The sequence below is a fragment of the Bombyx mandarina genome, chromosome 06, assembly GCF_030267445.1.
Source record: "Bombyx mandarina strain Sakado chromosome 06, ASM3026744v2".
NCBI classification, from domain to species: domain Eukaryota; kingdom Metazoa; phylum Arthropoda; class Insecta; order Lepidoptera; family Bombycidae; genus Bombyx; species Bombyx mandarina.
In genome coordinates this window covers 4,339,598-4,355,500 of record NC_143213.1, presented here as the reverse complement: position 1 = coordinate 4,355,500, position 15,903 = coordinate 4,339,598, and the positions used below count along the sequence as shown (strand labels likewise).

The window sequence follows — 15,903 nt, the reverse complement described above, 5'->3', positions numbered from 1 at the left end:
TCCTCTATCAAATTTTTCTGTAGTAGCTTCGATATTTGACTTTCAATTTCTGTTCTGTCTTCAATTGTGCATCTGTACGGACGCTTATAGCAGTATTTATCTACCATCAAGTCTATATGGGCTTCATAATCCTGCACAGAGCCAACATCATATTTGTCCTTAGCAAAAACAGATTTGTATTTATCTACTAACTTCTCAATTTTTGATTGCTGATATAAATCTAGATGATTTACAGATATTTGAAATTCATCAATGTTTACATGTTCATTGAAATTAATTTCACACAATTTGTTGGTATTTATAGTAGTACCCTTTTTTACTATCTCAGAGTATAGTTCCATCTCTATCTTCTCTTTCTCTTCTATTCTCTCTTTAAATGTTTGTTCTTTATTTTTGTCACCTAGTACATCAGGAATTCCGACATTTGTTACATTATTCTCATGAAAACAATGTTCATTTGAGATTATGCTTTTCTTTTCGGGATATTGTATGATGTTAAGTTCTTCATTTTGTATTAATTTGAATTTTTTTATACAATCCAAACCAATTAAGAAGTCATAGTTAAAATTTTCATTATCCACCACAAAAATATCCATATTTCTTTCAATATTGTAGATTTTTATTTTTAGCGTTACCATACCTTTCGTTTTTTTCTCACCATTAATAGTTTTTAAGTTTACAACTTGCATATCATTTGTCTTCTGTTTTTCTTGTATTTTCAATAATCTTGCATTAATTAAAGAAACATTAGATCCAGAGTCATAGATTCCAGAAACCTTCAAAGTGTCATTTATTTGTAAACTTATTTTTATTAATGGTGGTATTTCTAGTTTTTTGGATTTTTCTCATTCAGTTCTATTTCCAATTCTGAATTATTTACTGTTTTTACCACAGCTTTTTTATTTTTTTCTTTGAACCAACAGCTGTCTTCTGGGTGGAACCGTTTCCCTTTTTTCTCATTTAAACAGATTGGGCATGGTTTCTTTTCGTCAATCTTTTTCCCTTTATTATCTAAATTATATGAGCTGTTCCTTTTTTCATATTTATTTTTCATCACCAGATGTTCCAATTTTCTTATCTCATTGTAAAGGTCTTCCGTTCTTTGTAATGTTTCTTTGTCAATCTTGTCCGCCACATAATTGGGTAAACCAAATGCTATGAGATCAATAATTGTTCCGGTATCCACTGTCTTCCTGACTTCCAACAATAATTTCTCCTTCTTTAAAGCATACTCAAGTAAGGATCCCGATTGATATTTGAAGGCAAGAGCATATCTAGTGGAGGACCATCCTTTGTTCGCAAATGTCTCACAAAAAATTTTCTCCCATTTGCTCCATTCTGATTGTACTGTAAGCTTCATCAGCATACAACTGTACCAATCTACACTAGCATTTTCTAAGAAGTTCTTAAAAATTTCAATTTTTTGTTTATCCTCGTTTATTTGAAAACGTTCACATTCTTTATTAAAATCTTTGATCCACTGTAATGCATTTGAATTACGGCCGTTGAATTTTTCTATAATAAAATCCTTTGCAATTTTCCCTAAATTTTGTTTTTCTGGTTTCTGCTGTTTTTGTTCTTGTAGTTTTTCTAACAGTTTTTCAAGCATGTGATTAGAATCACTAGATGTCGATTCATAACTAACAGGTTGTTCTGAAATCTCTTCCAAATAACAATCATTGAATTGCAAATTTTGTTCTTCATCCAAATATGTTTTTGAAATTTCCTCCGTCACAGTTATCCATATTTTCCTCGTTTGATGCCTTTTTACTAAAGAGTTTTTTACTCTGGTGTAGTTAGGAGTAGTTGTGATCACCTTATGAAGATTTACGGGTTGATATTCGACTGGAATTCCAAAAACTTGTCCACTTGGTGTAGCAATGGAAGTTATGCATATGACGTTTGTTTTTCCATCCGCCATTGATTTCATTGTAAAATCAAATCTTAATTTCTCCATTTTCTCAATATATTAGCAAAAATGTTGTTTTATAATGGTATTTACGGTGTTTAAATAAGAAAAGACGAAATTGCGTTTCTTCTAAACAACAAGAAACAACATTTAATGCCCTTTCTTCAATAATTCTTTAACACACATTTCACAACGTCCATTAACCGAAAAATTATTTAAACAACTATCAATTGTCATATGACAGATTGACATTCAATCATTCATTACATATATATAATCTGAATCTCGGAAACGGCTCCAACGATTTTCATGAAATTTAGTACACAGGGGATTTCGGGGGCGATAAATCGATCTAGCTATGATTTATTTTCAGAAAATTTTGTTTTATTCGTGTTTTCAATAATCAACTCTTCCCGACATCTATTGGCGAATAATAATACTATTTTGCTTAATTGAGGGCAACTAACCGCTTTAAAGACACAACAAGATGGCGTTATAAAAAAAACACCGGTCATCGTCCATATATATAAAAATGAATTGCTGTTCGTTAGTCTCGCTAAAACTCGAGAACGGCTGGACGGATTTGGCTAATTTTGGTCTTGAATTATTTGTGGAAGTCCAGAGAAGGTTTAAAAATATGAAAATGCTCGGAATTAAATTAAAATAACAATTTTGTTGTTCTTATGATGTGTCCCCCGTCGGGCGGATTCCTTCTGTTTGTTTTAAGTTTATTTTATACAAAAGTCTAGGTCTTTTATTTATCTATTGAGGTACTACGAAGTCTACCGGGTCAGCTAGTCTTTATATATATATTTCTTGTGTGCGTGTGTTTGTCACTGAACTCCTCTTAAATAGCTGGACCTATTTGAATGTTTTTTTTTGTATGCTATTGGGTGGCACCCTGGATGATTTAGATTCACAAATCAGCCCGGCAGAGGGCGCTGCAGTCGTTAGATAGGTTATTTATCTTTCTTAGAAATAATTTATATGGCAAAACAACGTTTGCTGGGTCAGCTAGTATAATAGTAGTATTGATAAACGATTTGATAGTGAACATTTTAGACCTTAAGAAACTTTCGTTACCCAACTGGGTAAGGGCCTTGGTACAGAAAGCATTTATCCTCGATACGGCGCGTACTTTGAGGAGCTTTCTCACTCCCAAGCTCTAACAACTAGTACTTTGTATTGTAGACATCGTCATTAGCGGCAATCTACTCTTTGTATAGTGTTTTTTTTTAATTGAAGTTTTAATATATTTATAATGATATGAAATACTTCAGAATGAATAAACAATAAAATAATTAATTGCGTTTTCTGTAATACAATAAGAAAACAACATTTAAAGCCCTTAAGCTCTTTTAAAATTAATATTTTTTTCACAGAATGACAGACAGGTGAGGAATTCCGTCTAAGAAAAGTTTTTATTTCAAAATAGAGAGTTTTAAACGTTTTACAATGATAAAGGTTTTTCATTACAATATATATAACTAGCGATCGTATATACCGTACCTAGCTTGCCGTGAACTGTGTAAATTCAGTTTTTTTTTATATCCTCTTAACTATTTTATCAATACAACTTCAAGCGAAGCATTTGTTTTAAACGATATTGCGAGTACGAGTTTTTTTACATCCTCTCTGAGGATATTTGCAGCAGGCATTCTGTCAATGTTATGTCAAATGCCATAAGGTTACATTAAAAAATTTCATATTCCAAACAACAAAATCCGACAAAATCCTGAGAACTTGGAAAAATTAATAGTTGTAGGTCACATGGAAGGAAAGAGAAGTCGAGGAAGATTGCCAACCAGGTGGATGGACATTATCAAGGAGGCCACAAACACCAGCGTCCCGGGCGCCATTAAGCAGGCCGAATGCAGGCAACATTGGAGGAAGCTGGTGCAAAAACTGGACCAAGGTGGTCACGACCCTCAGTAATGAGGAAACGACAAAGAAGAGAAGATATTAATACGTGAAGCAAAAACTTTGTACCCCTTTTTACGAAAATTACACGGACGGAGGAGTATAAAATTTCCCACACTTATAGAGAGTATAGAGAAGGAGTGTAGAATGTTATTTTTTTTTAAATTATGCATAAAAATACATTAAATCAATAAAAAAAGCATTACATACACTACCGTGTATTTGACACAACACGCATTGTTTATTGTCAAACTTTTCTTATTGCTTATAGTCTGAGGTCAAACTGAGAATAGATTAAATATTGTTTGACTTTATTAATATTTGTCTAAAGTGTAGTCTTGGCGAAATCTGTAATTACATAAGTATAAAAAATATAGTCGAATTTCGACTACCGGGGGACCACTAGTATATATAGATAGATGAATTAAAATTTAATAAATATTAAATAGTAGATGGCAAACGCAGTGTGGGACCTAGTAAAAATCGCTGGGTCACGTTGGATACGGGTAGCAACGGACCGGCCGCACTGGAGATCAATTATTGAGGCTTATGTTCAGCAGTAAACAGCTATAGGCTGAGATGATGATGAATATTACAGATAAATTAAATTCCACGTTGTTATTTTCAGATTGGTTTTAAATATCTAACCGAAGGACAGCGAGAAGAGCAGCACGTACTCACAGCGCGGGCGAAACCCCTGTACATATGGAAATTTATTTAAATAAACGTCGCCGCTGCGACTTTATTAGATTTGATTTGAATTCCAATCTAGCAATTTAAAAGTCGACTGTTGCCGAAACCACTATATTAAGTTTTGTTTGGATAGAAATGCAATATGTTATTATTAACCGATGCTTAATATTTGTATACGATCATATCACATACAGCGTAAATGGTAACGCCGCGCCGGTGTGTTTATCTAAAGAAAATGACATGGTACTAAATTTTCTAATCTATTTCGTTATGCTAATCTAATTTTTTTTTATTACTGCATACATGGGTGGACGAGCTCACAGCCCACTTGATGTTAAGCGGTTACCGGAGCCCATAGACATTTACAACGTAAATGCGCCACCCACCTTGAGATATGAGTTCTAAGGTATAAGTTACAACGGCTGCCCCATGCTTCAAGCCGAAACGCATTACTGCTTCACGGCAGAAATAGGTAGGGGAATGGCACCTAGTAATTACACAAATTATAACATAATTTTTGCGGGTTTGATTATTATTACACAATGTTATTCCTTCACCGTGGAAGTCAATCATGAACATTTGTCAAGTAAGTATTTCATTTAAAAAATTGGTACCCGCCTGCGGGACTCGAACACCGTTGCATCGCTAGATACGAATGCAAATAAAACAACGAACCAAGGAAATTAGCGCACGATACAGTGAATCGATCTTGACTGGCCTGTATCGGTTCTGGGGCAGCGCTCTGGGATTATTACAAGACAAGAACGAGTTTTAATTTTAACTTTTTAGCTGATTCTCTTCAGGGTTTCTTGTTTAACGAGATCCGGCTGCTCTTTTGTGTTCGTTTTTAACTCGTAGCTTGTTCGGAGCGAATCAATTTCAACTTGTTTAATTTGAAACGGACAGTCGCTTAGCAAGATAATTGTTGCTTTCTTTTTTTTTTTTTTTTTTCCTACCTAAGCTGATAGCCTTGAGAGGCTATATCAGCGTAACCCTAACTTTTGTAGGTGAGCTCACGGGGCTCAAACCTGATGACGTTGCTAACACGAACCCTAGCAAGAGCCGTGCTTCGCAGAATCTACCACCGGATCGGAAACGCGACCCACTGAGAAGATCCGGCGAGAAACTCAGTGGGCTGTGTCTGAGAGTTAATTTACTCGTCGAGCCCTTCGTCGCAAGCGACGGGTTCGACGAGAACCGGGTTGCTTTCTCAAATGAATTCAAATGTATGTGACAGTTTTGTTACAACTAGAGGTCCCACAGTAGTCGAAGTTCGACTATAATTAATTGGAATTGTAAGTTTGTACACATACTATAATCACAAATTTCGCCAAGGCTACACTATAAAAAAATATTAATAAAGACAAACAATATTTAATCTATTCTCAATTTGACAACAGACGTCAAGAACAAAAGTTTGACAATAAATAGTATGCATGCGTGTGTGCGTCAAATACATGGTATGTGGTGTGTGTAATGTTTTCTTTAGTGATTTAATGTATCTTTTATGCATTATTTTAAAAAAATATTAGCATTGTGCACTTCTTCTCTATATTCTCTATAAGTGTGGAAAATTTCATACTCCTCCGTCCGCGCAATTTTCGTAAAAAGGGATACAAAGTTTTTGCTTCACGTATTAATATATTACAATAAATTATGTGGATACAAGTTTTTCTATTGATGGGCAGTTTTTCCAAAGTCATATTTAACAACCAAGATTTTTGGAACGAAGTTCCTTGTGGGACGATGCGGAGGGGTAACCGAACCGGGAAAAAACGTCCGTAACGTAAGATTTTTATTATTTATGTATAGTCTTAGTATGATGGCTATACAGTGTCTAATGTATAGTCTACGTGATGACGGATTATTTTCTTTATACCCCGAATAGAACTTAATAAAACCGAAATAATACTTAAACTTAACCGAATAGAAATTAATATTTTTATAATAAGGCACATCGTCCCTATCCGGTGTCCCACGACGCCACACATCTTTTTTTTTATTTGTTCTTGTAGGCAGACGAGTATAAAACCCACTTGATGGCGAGTGATTACGGTCGCTGTTGGATGTCAGTACCGCCGGGAGCAGAGCTAAGCCGCTGCCTACCGTTAAATATGTGGCTGGCGGTAACCATTACAGAACACAATATATTTGACAGATGCCTGAATCCCGCTTACGACATTTTCAAGATAAGCTTGAATATACATATACAAGCTCCGAACAACAACATTTGGACCGTCAGTCTACCGAGAAATATCACCCGCTCGGTGGAAGATCTTCCCTTTGTCGTATACCTGCACACTGGTGACCCCGACGTGATATGAACACGCAACCTTCTGATACCTCCTTCTACCTTCGTATACCTTCACGAGTACTCTCTTCTAGCCTCGTTTGAAGAAAGACATTTCGTAGAGGAAACACCGAAAGGGAGCTCATTCCAAAGCCGGATGGTACGTGGCAAAAAGATCTCTGGAAACGCACTGCGGACGATTTCTTCTGCGAAGCATTCATGTGCTCCAAGTCAAGTGAGACTTGGACTTTATGTCTCACATCACGAAATGCACCTTATAATTAATGACCATTTGCGCCTGTAACCGCTAAACGCGACGAGTACCGTACGCTAGAACGATTAAAAAAAAATTTTTTTTTTCTCTTCTGCAACTTAACAATCTGTTTCTTCAAAAATAATGATCTTATTTGATGTCAGATTTTCATCAGGAAAAAACTGCGGATCGTAAAATTTTAACAACATTTTACAAATATATTTTCATGATTTCACGAAACTGTAAAAAAAACTCTATGCATTTTTTTCTGTTAAAATAAAATACCCACCGCAAAATGTGACAACTTTCTCGCAATATACCATAGTTTCGTGAAATTATTTATGTATGTATGTACATGACAACTTTCATACGTGTGGACAAAGACCGGCAACATTTTCCAAACGATTTGCTGATCAGCACTACCCTTTAAAAACTCGAACACGGAACAGCCTTTTTTTATTCTTATAAAAAAAGCTCATGTTTTTCAGAGAGCAGTGTTTGTTCCCTCTAGCACATACCTTTTACTAACTCGATACATTGACATAATAACGGCCTTATGGTAAGCGTTAGCGATTTTTATTGTTCTAACTTTTTTAATTGCTTGAATATGTGAACAATCTTAACCACTTGGTCCTAAATGGTTACTGGAGCCCATATCGAATATACATCCATACATATCTTCAGGCATAACTTTAAAATTGTTATGTGCGAACTTACAATAAATACACAACACTATTTATAATATTACTATATGCTACGTACGTATATTTATAAATTTTCCTATTTCGATTTGATCACACGATGTTATCCCTTCATCCATATGTATGTACTTATTTAGGAAAATTGACATTTGCCCCGGGATACGAATAACGGCATAGTATCATGACTCGTGATTATTCCGGACGTCTTACCTATCAAGTCTTGAACACCATATTTCCTTTCGTTTAATTAATAATACTAAATGATGACCGGCTTTTTTTTTTTGATAATGCCATCTTTTTGTGTCTTTAAAGCGGTTAGTTGCCCTCAATTAAGAAAAATAGTATTATTAATCGCCAATAGATGTCGGGAAGACTGATAAATTTGATTATAGACAACACGAATAAAACAACATTTTCTGAAAATAAATCGTAGCTAGATCGATTTATCGCCCCCGAAATCCCCTGTATACTAAATTTTATGAAAATCGTTGGAGCCGTTTCCGAGATTCAGATTATATATACATATATATATACAAGAATTGCTCGTTTAAAGGTAAGATAAGATAAGATATTCACTATAAATATATTAACTTATAATTAATTTGTCTACCCGAGTTTTGACATAACCATAATGATTCTGAAATAGGTGCTTCATTTTTTTTTATTAGTTTAAACAACTCACGGACCACTCAAGTGGTCATTAGATACCATAGACCATCATAATGTTAATGCCACCAGTCACCTTGTGACTTCAAGTTTATGTCCCATTGTATAGTGTTTATTTATTATTAAATTAGCATTATTAAATTAGCATTACGGCGGGTTTTATTTTTACTAACTACACGAAGTTTTCCTTCATTGTCGAAGTCATTCAAAGTACGTATTTCATTAGAAAAAAATGACATTATTTTCATAGGATTTCAATTCATTTTAATACGATTCAATTTCGTACGAGCACACCGTGGGTCTTTTCGTTTAGGGCACGACGCGGCGACGACTTGAATTTTATAATTCCAATCCTTTTTTTTATGATTGAAAGTTTACTGGTGGCCCGAAGGCCTTTCCAGTTTCACCAGGACAGGTGGGCGAGCAAAGGCTCAGCCAAGAGGGGTGGGATTTGCTAACAACTGCCCGAGCGCCTCCGAAGGAGACCTAACAACTCAAGAGCAATTGTTTCGCGAATGAATCTACTACCGGATCGGAACCGCGACCCGCTGAGAAGATCCGGCGAGAAACTCAGCGGGCTGATGCATGGGTTAGGTTGCACGTCGACCTCTTTGTCGAGTTCGACGAGTACGGTTACCGGGGTCCCTAAGCCTGCCCCTAGTATTAGAGCTGAAGGCATCTAATGCAAAGGTTATTGGATCTGATGGATCCGTAAGGACGTGTCTAGGGCGTCGACGGTGACTGGCTCCTGCATGATCAGGATTCGGGGAGTACGCATAGCCTTATCGAAGTATCGTTCCGACGCTGACTTCATGTATTTCCGAATTGATTCGAGGCCCAGGTCGTCGTGTAGGTCAACGTTCCTCACGAACCACGGAGCCCCGACAGCTAACCTGCAAAAGCGGGATTGTAGGGATTGGAGGGTGTCTATGTGTGTGCGGGCCGCGTGAGCGAACACCACACTCGCGTAAGTCATGACGGGCCTTATGCAAGTTTTGTAAAGTGTCACCTTGTTCCGAAGGGACATTTTACTCCGCTTACAGATCATGGGGTAGAGTCTACCGAGAATAAACGCGGCACGGTCACGGACTGATTTTATATGCGGGCGGAATGTCATCGATGCATCCAGGGTAACGCCCAGGTACTTGACCTTCCTGGCCCAGGGTATGGGTTGTCTAAAGAGAGTAATCGGGGGTGTGAGATTCCTCCTCCTAATCCGGGAGGAAATCCGTGTGGAGCTTCCCCTCTGAAATAGCACCGCAGTACTTTTCGCTGGGTTGATGTCTATGCGCCATTTTCGGAATCACTGTCCTAGGGCTAGGGCTGCGCTCTGAAGCTTCTTCGCGATTAGGGACTTATTTCTACTAGAATAGTAAACAGTCGTGTCGTCGGCGAATAAAGCTAAATGGGTCGGCGGCGACCGGGGAATATCGTTGACGAATAAGCTAAATAGGAGGGGTGAGAGGACAGAGCCTTGCGGGACTCCAGCTGTGAGAGGTCGTGGGGAGGAGCGGGTTCCCTCGACTCGATATCGAAAAGAGCGGTTCGACAAGAAGTCCCGTATGATGAGCACGAGACTATCCGGCACGCCCATGTTGAATAGTTTGAAAATCAAACCATTGTGCCAGACTTTGTCGAACGCTTTTGCGACGTCGAAGAAGAGAGCTCCCGTGTATAACGGTTTTGGTCGATTAAGCCCCACAAGAATGTGCTCCGTGAGTCGGTGCACCTGTTGAACGCATGAGTGATTTGTACGGAATCCGAATTGTTCATCGATGAGAATGCCCTTGGATGAGACGAAGTCTCTGAGGCGTTTGTAGAGCAGACGCTCATACAGTTTGCCTAGAGACATGAGGAGGCTGATCGGGCGGTAGCTCGTCGGATGATTTTTTGGTTTACCGGGTTTATGTATGCCGATAACGTCCGCTTCTTTCCACACCGCGGGAAAGATACAGTTCGCCATAGCGGCATTGAAAATAGATGCCAACATCACGATGAGTTGGACGGGTAGAAGTTTAATAACGCGGTTAGATATACCGTCGGAACCGGGAGCCTTGCGAGGACGTAGGTCTTTGATCAAGTCTTTAACTTCTATCGGGGTGACGGGTGGTAACGCATCCGATGGTGGCAAGGAGGCTCTGCGTTCTACCTCACTGTCTACTAATTCTACATGAACAGGATCCACGGATTGAGTGCTGGGCGTGCACTGGGTTTGCAATGTATCGGCCAGCAGCTCTGCTTTTTCGTCATCATCGAACGCCGCGAGTCGGCCTGAGGGGCCTACGAGGGGGGGCATAGTTACTACCGTATCCGATTTGAAAGTACGAGCTAAGCGGTAGTAAGACCTTTGGGAGGGCGCGAGTCCTTCTAAGAAATCAGACCATCTGGCATCTCGGACTTCGGCGATGCGAGACTTTACGTCGCGTTGTAGGGCACGCATTCGAATACGATTTTCCGCGGTAGGATATCTGTCGTAGGCGCGTATCGAGGCGTTCTTAGCTCTAAGGAGTTCCCTAATATCGTTGGACAATTTGAAGCGGTGAAGGAAGTCCTCCGCTACAACTTGTTTCGATGACCTATCTAATGTCGAGGTGATGTGTGACGTTAAGATGTCTATGGCTTCAGCGGTATCCTGAGGAGACGGGATAGAGTCCGGGTTAAACGGGAGCGATGGTGGATCAGATTCAGCCAGGCTGATGCCCAGCGTGTGCCAATCCACCACAGTCCTCGTGACGGGAACGGAATCGGGAGCGCGACCGAGCTTCATAACGACGGGACGGTGGTCTGAATCTAACTCTGAAACTACTTCGATCGAGTGTAAGCGCAGAGTTACATTTTTTAATAACGCTATGTCGAGTATATCCGGGCGATGCGCGATATTTAGCGGGTAGTGAGTCGGGGTTAGCGGAGCGACGATATCGAAGGCGAGATCATCGACTAACGCGTCAAGCCGCCTGCCATTCGGGGTTGTGGTGTGTGAGTTCCACCTGATGTGTTTACAATTTAGGTCGCCTGCCAGAATGACAGAGCTCCCCATACCGAGCAGCGCCTCGATATCACTGCTTAGAACGATCTTATCCGGTGGAAGATAAACGGACGCGATAACGATCGGCGCGTGTCCCGTCAGTGAGATTCGGCACACTGATGCTTCGATATTAGCGAGCGCGGGAGGATCGAGCGGGACGCAATGCAGGGCTCTTCTATAGTAAATGACGGTACCACCACCACGGGCAGAGAGCCTGTCGTTCCTGACCATGTTATAGTTCGCGATTTTAGGGTCACGGCGCGCGGGCTTAAGTAGGGTCTCCTGCACTAAAAAGATATCAATTTGATGGTCACGCAAAAAGTCAGAAACCTGATTACGTTGATTTGCGAGACCGTAAGCGTTAAAAAATCCTATCGTTACGGATAGGGGCTTTATTCTACTTATATACGCCATTGATTACCGGCGGAGTGAGGGGAGGACGTACGTATTTAATGACGCGTATACGTCGGCGTATTCCTGCACAACGGCGATAAAGTGTTGTGCAGTGGAGGCAGCGCGAATGGCGTCGCCCAAAGCGTTAACGCGCTCAAAGTTGATCGACTGAAAGAAGTCGATCGCTAAAGCGAGATTTTCGGACGCGGTCGGAGGGCAAGTCGCGGGAGAGGGACGAGTCGCGGGGGCGGGACGAATCGCGGAGGAGGGAGTTGTAGCCGTGTTCGTGTACGGCAGCGGTTTTGCCCAGGCCGAGACACTGGGCACCGCCGCCGGAACGAACGCTGGCTTAGCCTGCGACGCAGAGGGTGCCGAGGCTTTGATGTCTGGGCCGGAAGCTCGGAGGCGGTTTTGGCGGGCGACGCGGCGATTTATTTTAGGGGCTCGGGGGCAACCACGGTAATTCGCGGGGTGACCCTGTGTTCGACACAGGACGCAGCTAGGCGGTTCCGTCGCGGTTTTTTGGTCGCGAGCGCAGAGGGCCGTGGCGTGATCGCCCAAACACTTAACACATCGGGGGCGCGCGTGACAGTTACGGGAAGAGTGCCCGTACAATTGACAGTTATGGCACTGGCTAGGAGTGCCTTTTTTATGGGGGGCTTCGATGGCGATACCGGAGAGCCTACAGACGGTCTGTGTGTTGAAGATTTTCTTACCCTCGGGGGTAGGCTGGAGGGTGACTAGAACCATATTATATGGCTCCCTACCGCGACCGGTGTGCATACGGTGCACAGAATTCACTGGAAAGCCCTGTTCTAACAGATCGGCCTTGACGAGCTCTACATCTAACTCTTTAGGGATTCCGCGTATTACAACGCGGAGTTCGCGCTCCTCCTGGAGCGTATAAGTATGGAAACTTATACGTTCCTTACGGAGGTAAGAAGAGAGGGCCCTATGGTCGTCGGGTGTTTGAACCTTAATTTGAATGCCGTTCGCGAGGTTACGGGCATTCGTGAAATTTATATTTTTGGCCTTAAGGGCCAGGCAAACTCGATCCCAAGCTGCCTTCTCCTGAAGGATAACCGGGGGAGGGGTCTGGGTTTTATTTTGTGCCACCGGACGCGGCGACGGAGTGGCACGGGCTGGGGGCGCAACGGGAGCGGGGGCGCGACGCGTTCACGGCTTTGCTAATTTTAGCGGCCGCGGGAGCTCGAGACTCCGCGGCACGCTTCTTACCCTTCTGTACCAGGGTGAATCCATCCGTCGATGAGGCGGGGGCGAGGTCGACCTCCATGTCCGAGTCAGAGTCGGAGCACGAGGAGGCGGGTGCAGGCGACCTACGAGCAAGTGTAGGTGTTTTAGAGGGCGCGACGGAGGCTGCGGATGATCGCTCAGCTGAAACGATGGTCACGGCGGACGACGCAGCAGCTTTTCTCGCCAGTATAGGCGACACGGGAGCGGCAGGCACGACAGAGGCTGCGGTGCTCAATGCAGAAGCTCTGCACGCAGGTACAGGCGACGCAGGAGCAGCGAGCGCGGCGGAGTCCTCGAGAGGGCTCGCAGTGTGATTGGCCTTGAAGGCCAGAAACTCTGAGGCGAGCTGTGGGTGGCGAAGTCGGAGGAATTCCGCGAATACAGCGTCCATGATCGCTGAGTACCCAGGTGGGGCGGCCCCGGGTCTTGAAAACACTCGCCTTGCGGCGAGGCCCCAACTTCTCGGACCTGAGCGGTTCTATTGAACACAGGTGGCAATGCGGCGCGATTACTACAGGACAAAGAAAAAGCACAACAAAACAGAAATTACAAAAAGAAACAAAACAAATAAATACTTGCAGGAAAACACTTTGTCGGCAAATGTTCCACGAACACAAAAATAACTAAAACAAAACAAATAAAAGCTTCCAGGAAACACACTTGGTCGGCAGATGTATCACGAACACAGGCCGCGCGAACAATGGCCGGGCTAACAAAAGCCGGGCGAACAAAGACCGGGCGATCGAGTGGACGATGAGCACGTCCGCACGTGACGGGTGCCTCTATCGGAATGAATTCCAATCCTCCATAATTCAATCGTTCATGATGCACCCAGGCTTGATTCGCGAGACTTGCACGTGTACTTCTTAATAAAAAAATCGAGATATTTTTCCATTACCAACCTTTTTTTTTTTTTTTTTTTTTTTTTTTTTTTTTTTTTTTTTTTTTTTTTTTTTTTTTTTTTCGGGTAGAGGGCCGAACCTCCTACGAGGTCCCCGCGCAAAAGGGGCGCGCGGGGTATGTGAGACTCAACGATCTGCATGGTGTTGTGAGCAGACCGCGGGCCCAAGGATTTTAGAGCCCACCCACTAAACGACTCCCCTGCACTCTTACACCCGACGTCCGATCCCCTCCGAGGTCAGAACCCGGATGAGGTAGGGGGGCTACCGCGGTCAACACTACAACCAGACAGCGCGGCTCACCCCAAGGACGCCCAGCCGACGGAGCCTTCGAGGCGAATCGAAGGCTCTGAAACGTCGGCCGTCTCGGTACGGCAGCCCGTCGGGCCGCCCAGACGGTGCCGCTGGTGTCCCGGAATACCCCGCTGGACCAGAACCAGCCTGCCGGGTCGGGACGCGATACACCGTCGACCGGTCGCTCTATTCACTCCACGGCAGCGCGCTAGAGTGCTGGTAGCGCGCCGCGCGGCCTCACCCCCTCAGGTCGCCCCTTGACCTTCACCGGGGGGAGGCCGCCACCTACAGGGGCCGGGACGTACGGGCGTATTCCCGCCTCCGGCCCCCGGCTCGACGGCGACGGATCGGTGCGGAAAGGGAAGAGCTCTCCCTCTCTCGCTCCGCCGCCTCCTTCTGCGAGATGGTGGACTCGCAGAAGTCGAGCATCGCCTTCCAGGACGCGTCGCTGCCGAGCATCGTAGCCACGACGCGCGGCAGCGAGAGGTCCTCTCCTATGACCGCGACGAGGGCGGCGCGTTGCTCGTCGAATCCAGAGCAACGCGCCAGCGTGTGTTCCGCTGTGTCTTCCTCGTCGCGGTCCGCGCAGTGGTGGCACTGCGCCGTCGGTTCCCTTCCGGCTATCTTGTGCAAGTACCGGCCGAAACAACCATGGCCGGTAAGCATCTGCGTTAGCCGGAAGGTGAGGCATCCGCGGTCGCGGCCCACCCAGTCCGCGAGAACCGGGCGGACCGCCTCGACGGTTCGGAGGCCGGCCGACGGGTCCGCCAAGCGGCGAGACCACGCCTCCAGCACGGACCGCCGAGAGTGGAGCCTCCGCGCTCGAACTACACCTTCGCCGGGGCGCCCTTCCCCCCTAGAGCGGAGGTCGCTACGCCACCTGTAATCGGCAGCGAGCGCCTCCGCCTCCAGGTCCCAGGGTGGCGCCCCGGCGAGCAAGCACGCCGCCTCGAAGGAGACGGTGCGTTCCATTACCAACCTGACACGTCGCACCATTACTTACTGCTTAAAAGAAAACGCTTCTCGTATTTACAGGAACGAAGTGAATAAAATAAAAAGGATTCCCAGCCGCAAACACCATTCTTTTTCATTTGGATCACGTAATTTTCTAAATTCAATTGAAAATTTAAAAGATGCCAAATCTGACATTTTAAATTATGTTCTACAAAAAAAAATCTTTTCTCTCTCTCTCGGAAGGGTAGCACCACACGCAATGGAGTGCAGTGACGCGTGGGATTGCTGAAAAATTGCTCCATAAAACTCGCTTCCTAATAAATTGCCAGGTTATGTTCATTTTTATGAGATAGCTTTTATATTACTGAATAAATCTAATAAACCTTTAAAAAGCGAAGTTGCACCGGACGAACGAAGTTAAACGGGACTCAAGTGCCAAAAAATATATCCAATACATAATTATATTATGTACTTGTAAATGGTATTAAACATTTATAAATCGATGTCATAAAATTCTTTTCCAAATCAATGTGGGATTACAGTTTGTCGTTTTTTGTATATATTTAAAAACAGTTGAAAAAAGGTTTCGTTACACCTTCTTGGATGAGTCCTGCCTCATCACAGGTTCGGATGTGGGTTGATGAGCGACAGA

General features: G+C 43.3%; 1 protein-coding gene across 1 annotated transcript; it reads right to left on the bottom strand.

Annotated features, from left to right (window-relative positions):
* Positions 1 to 246: 246 nt before the first annotated feature.
* LOC149502804 (uncharacterized) lies at positions 247 to 1,957 on the bottom strand. The gene has a single exon (XM_089728272.1). The coding sequence runs from the start codon at positions 1,955 to 1,957 to the stop codon at positions 827 to 829; it is 1,131 nt and encodes a 376-aa protein (XP_089584398.1). The 3' UTR covers positions 247 to 826.
* Between the last annotated feature and the right edge of the window lie 13,946 nt (positions 1,958 to 15,903).

Coding starts and splice junctions, on each gene's coding strand:
- LOC149502804 (XM_089728272.1), bottom strand. CDS start 1,957: ATGGAGAAATTAAGATTTGATTTTACAATGAAATCAATGGCGGATGGA.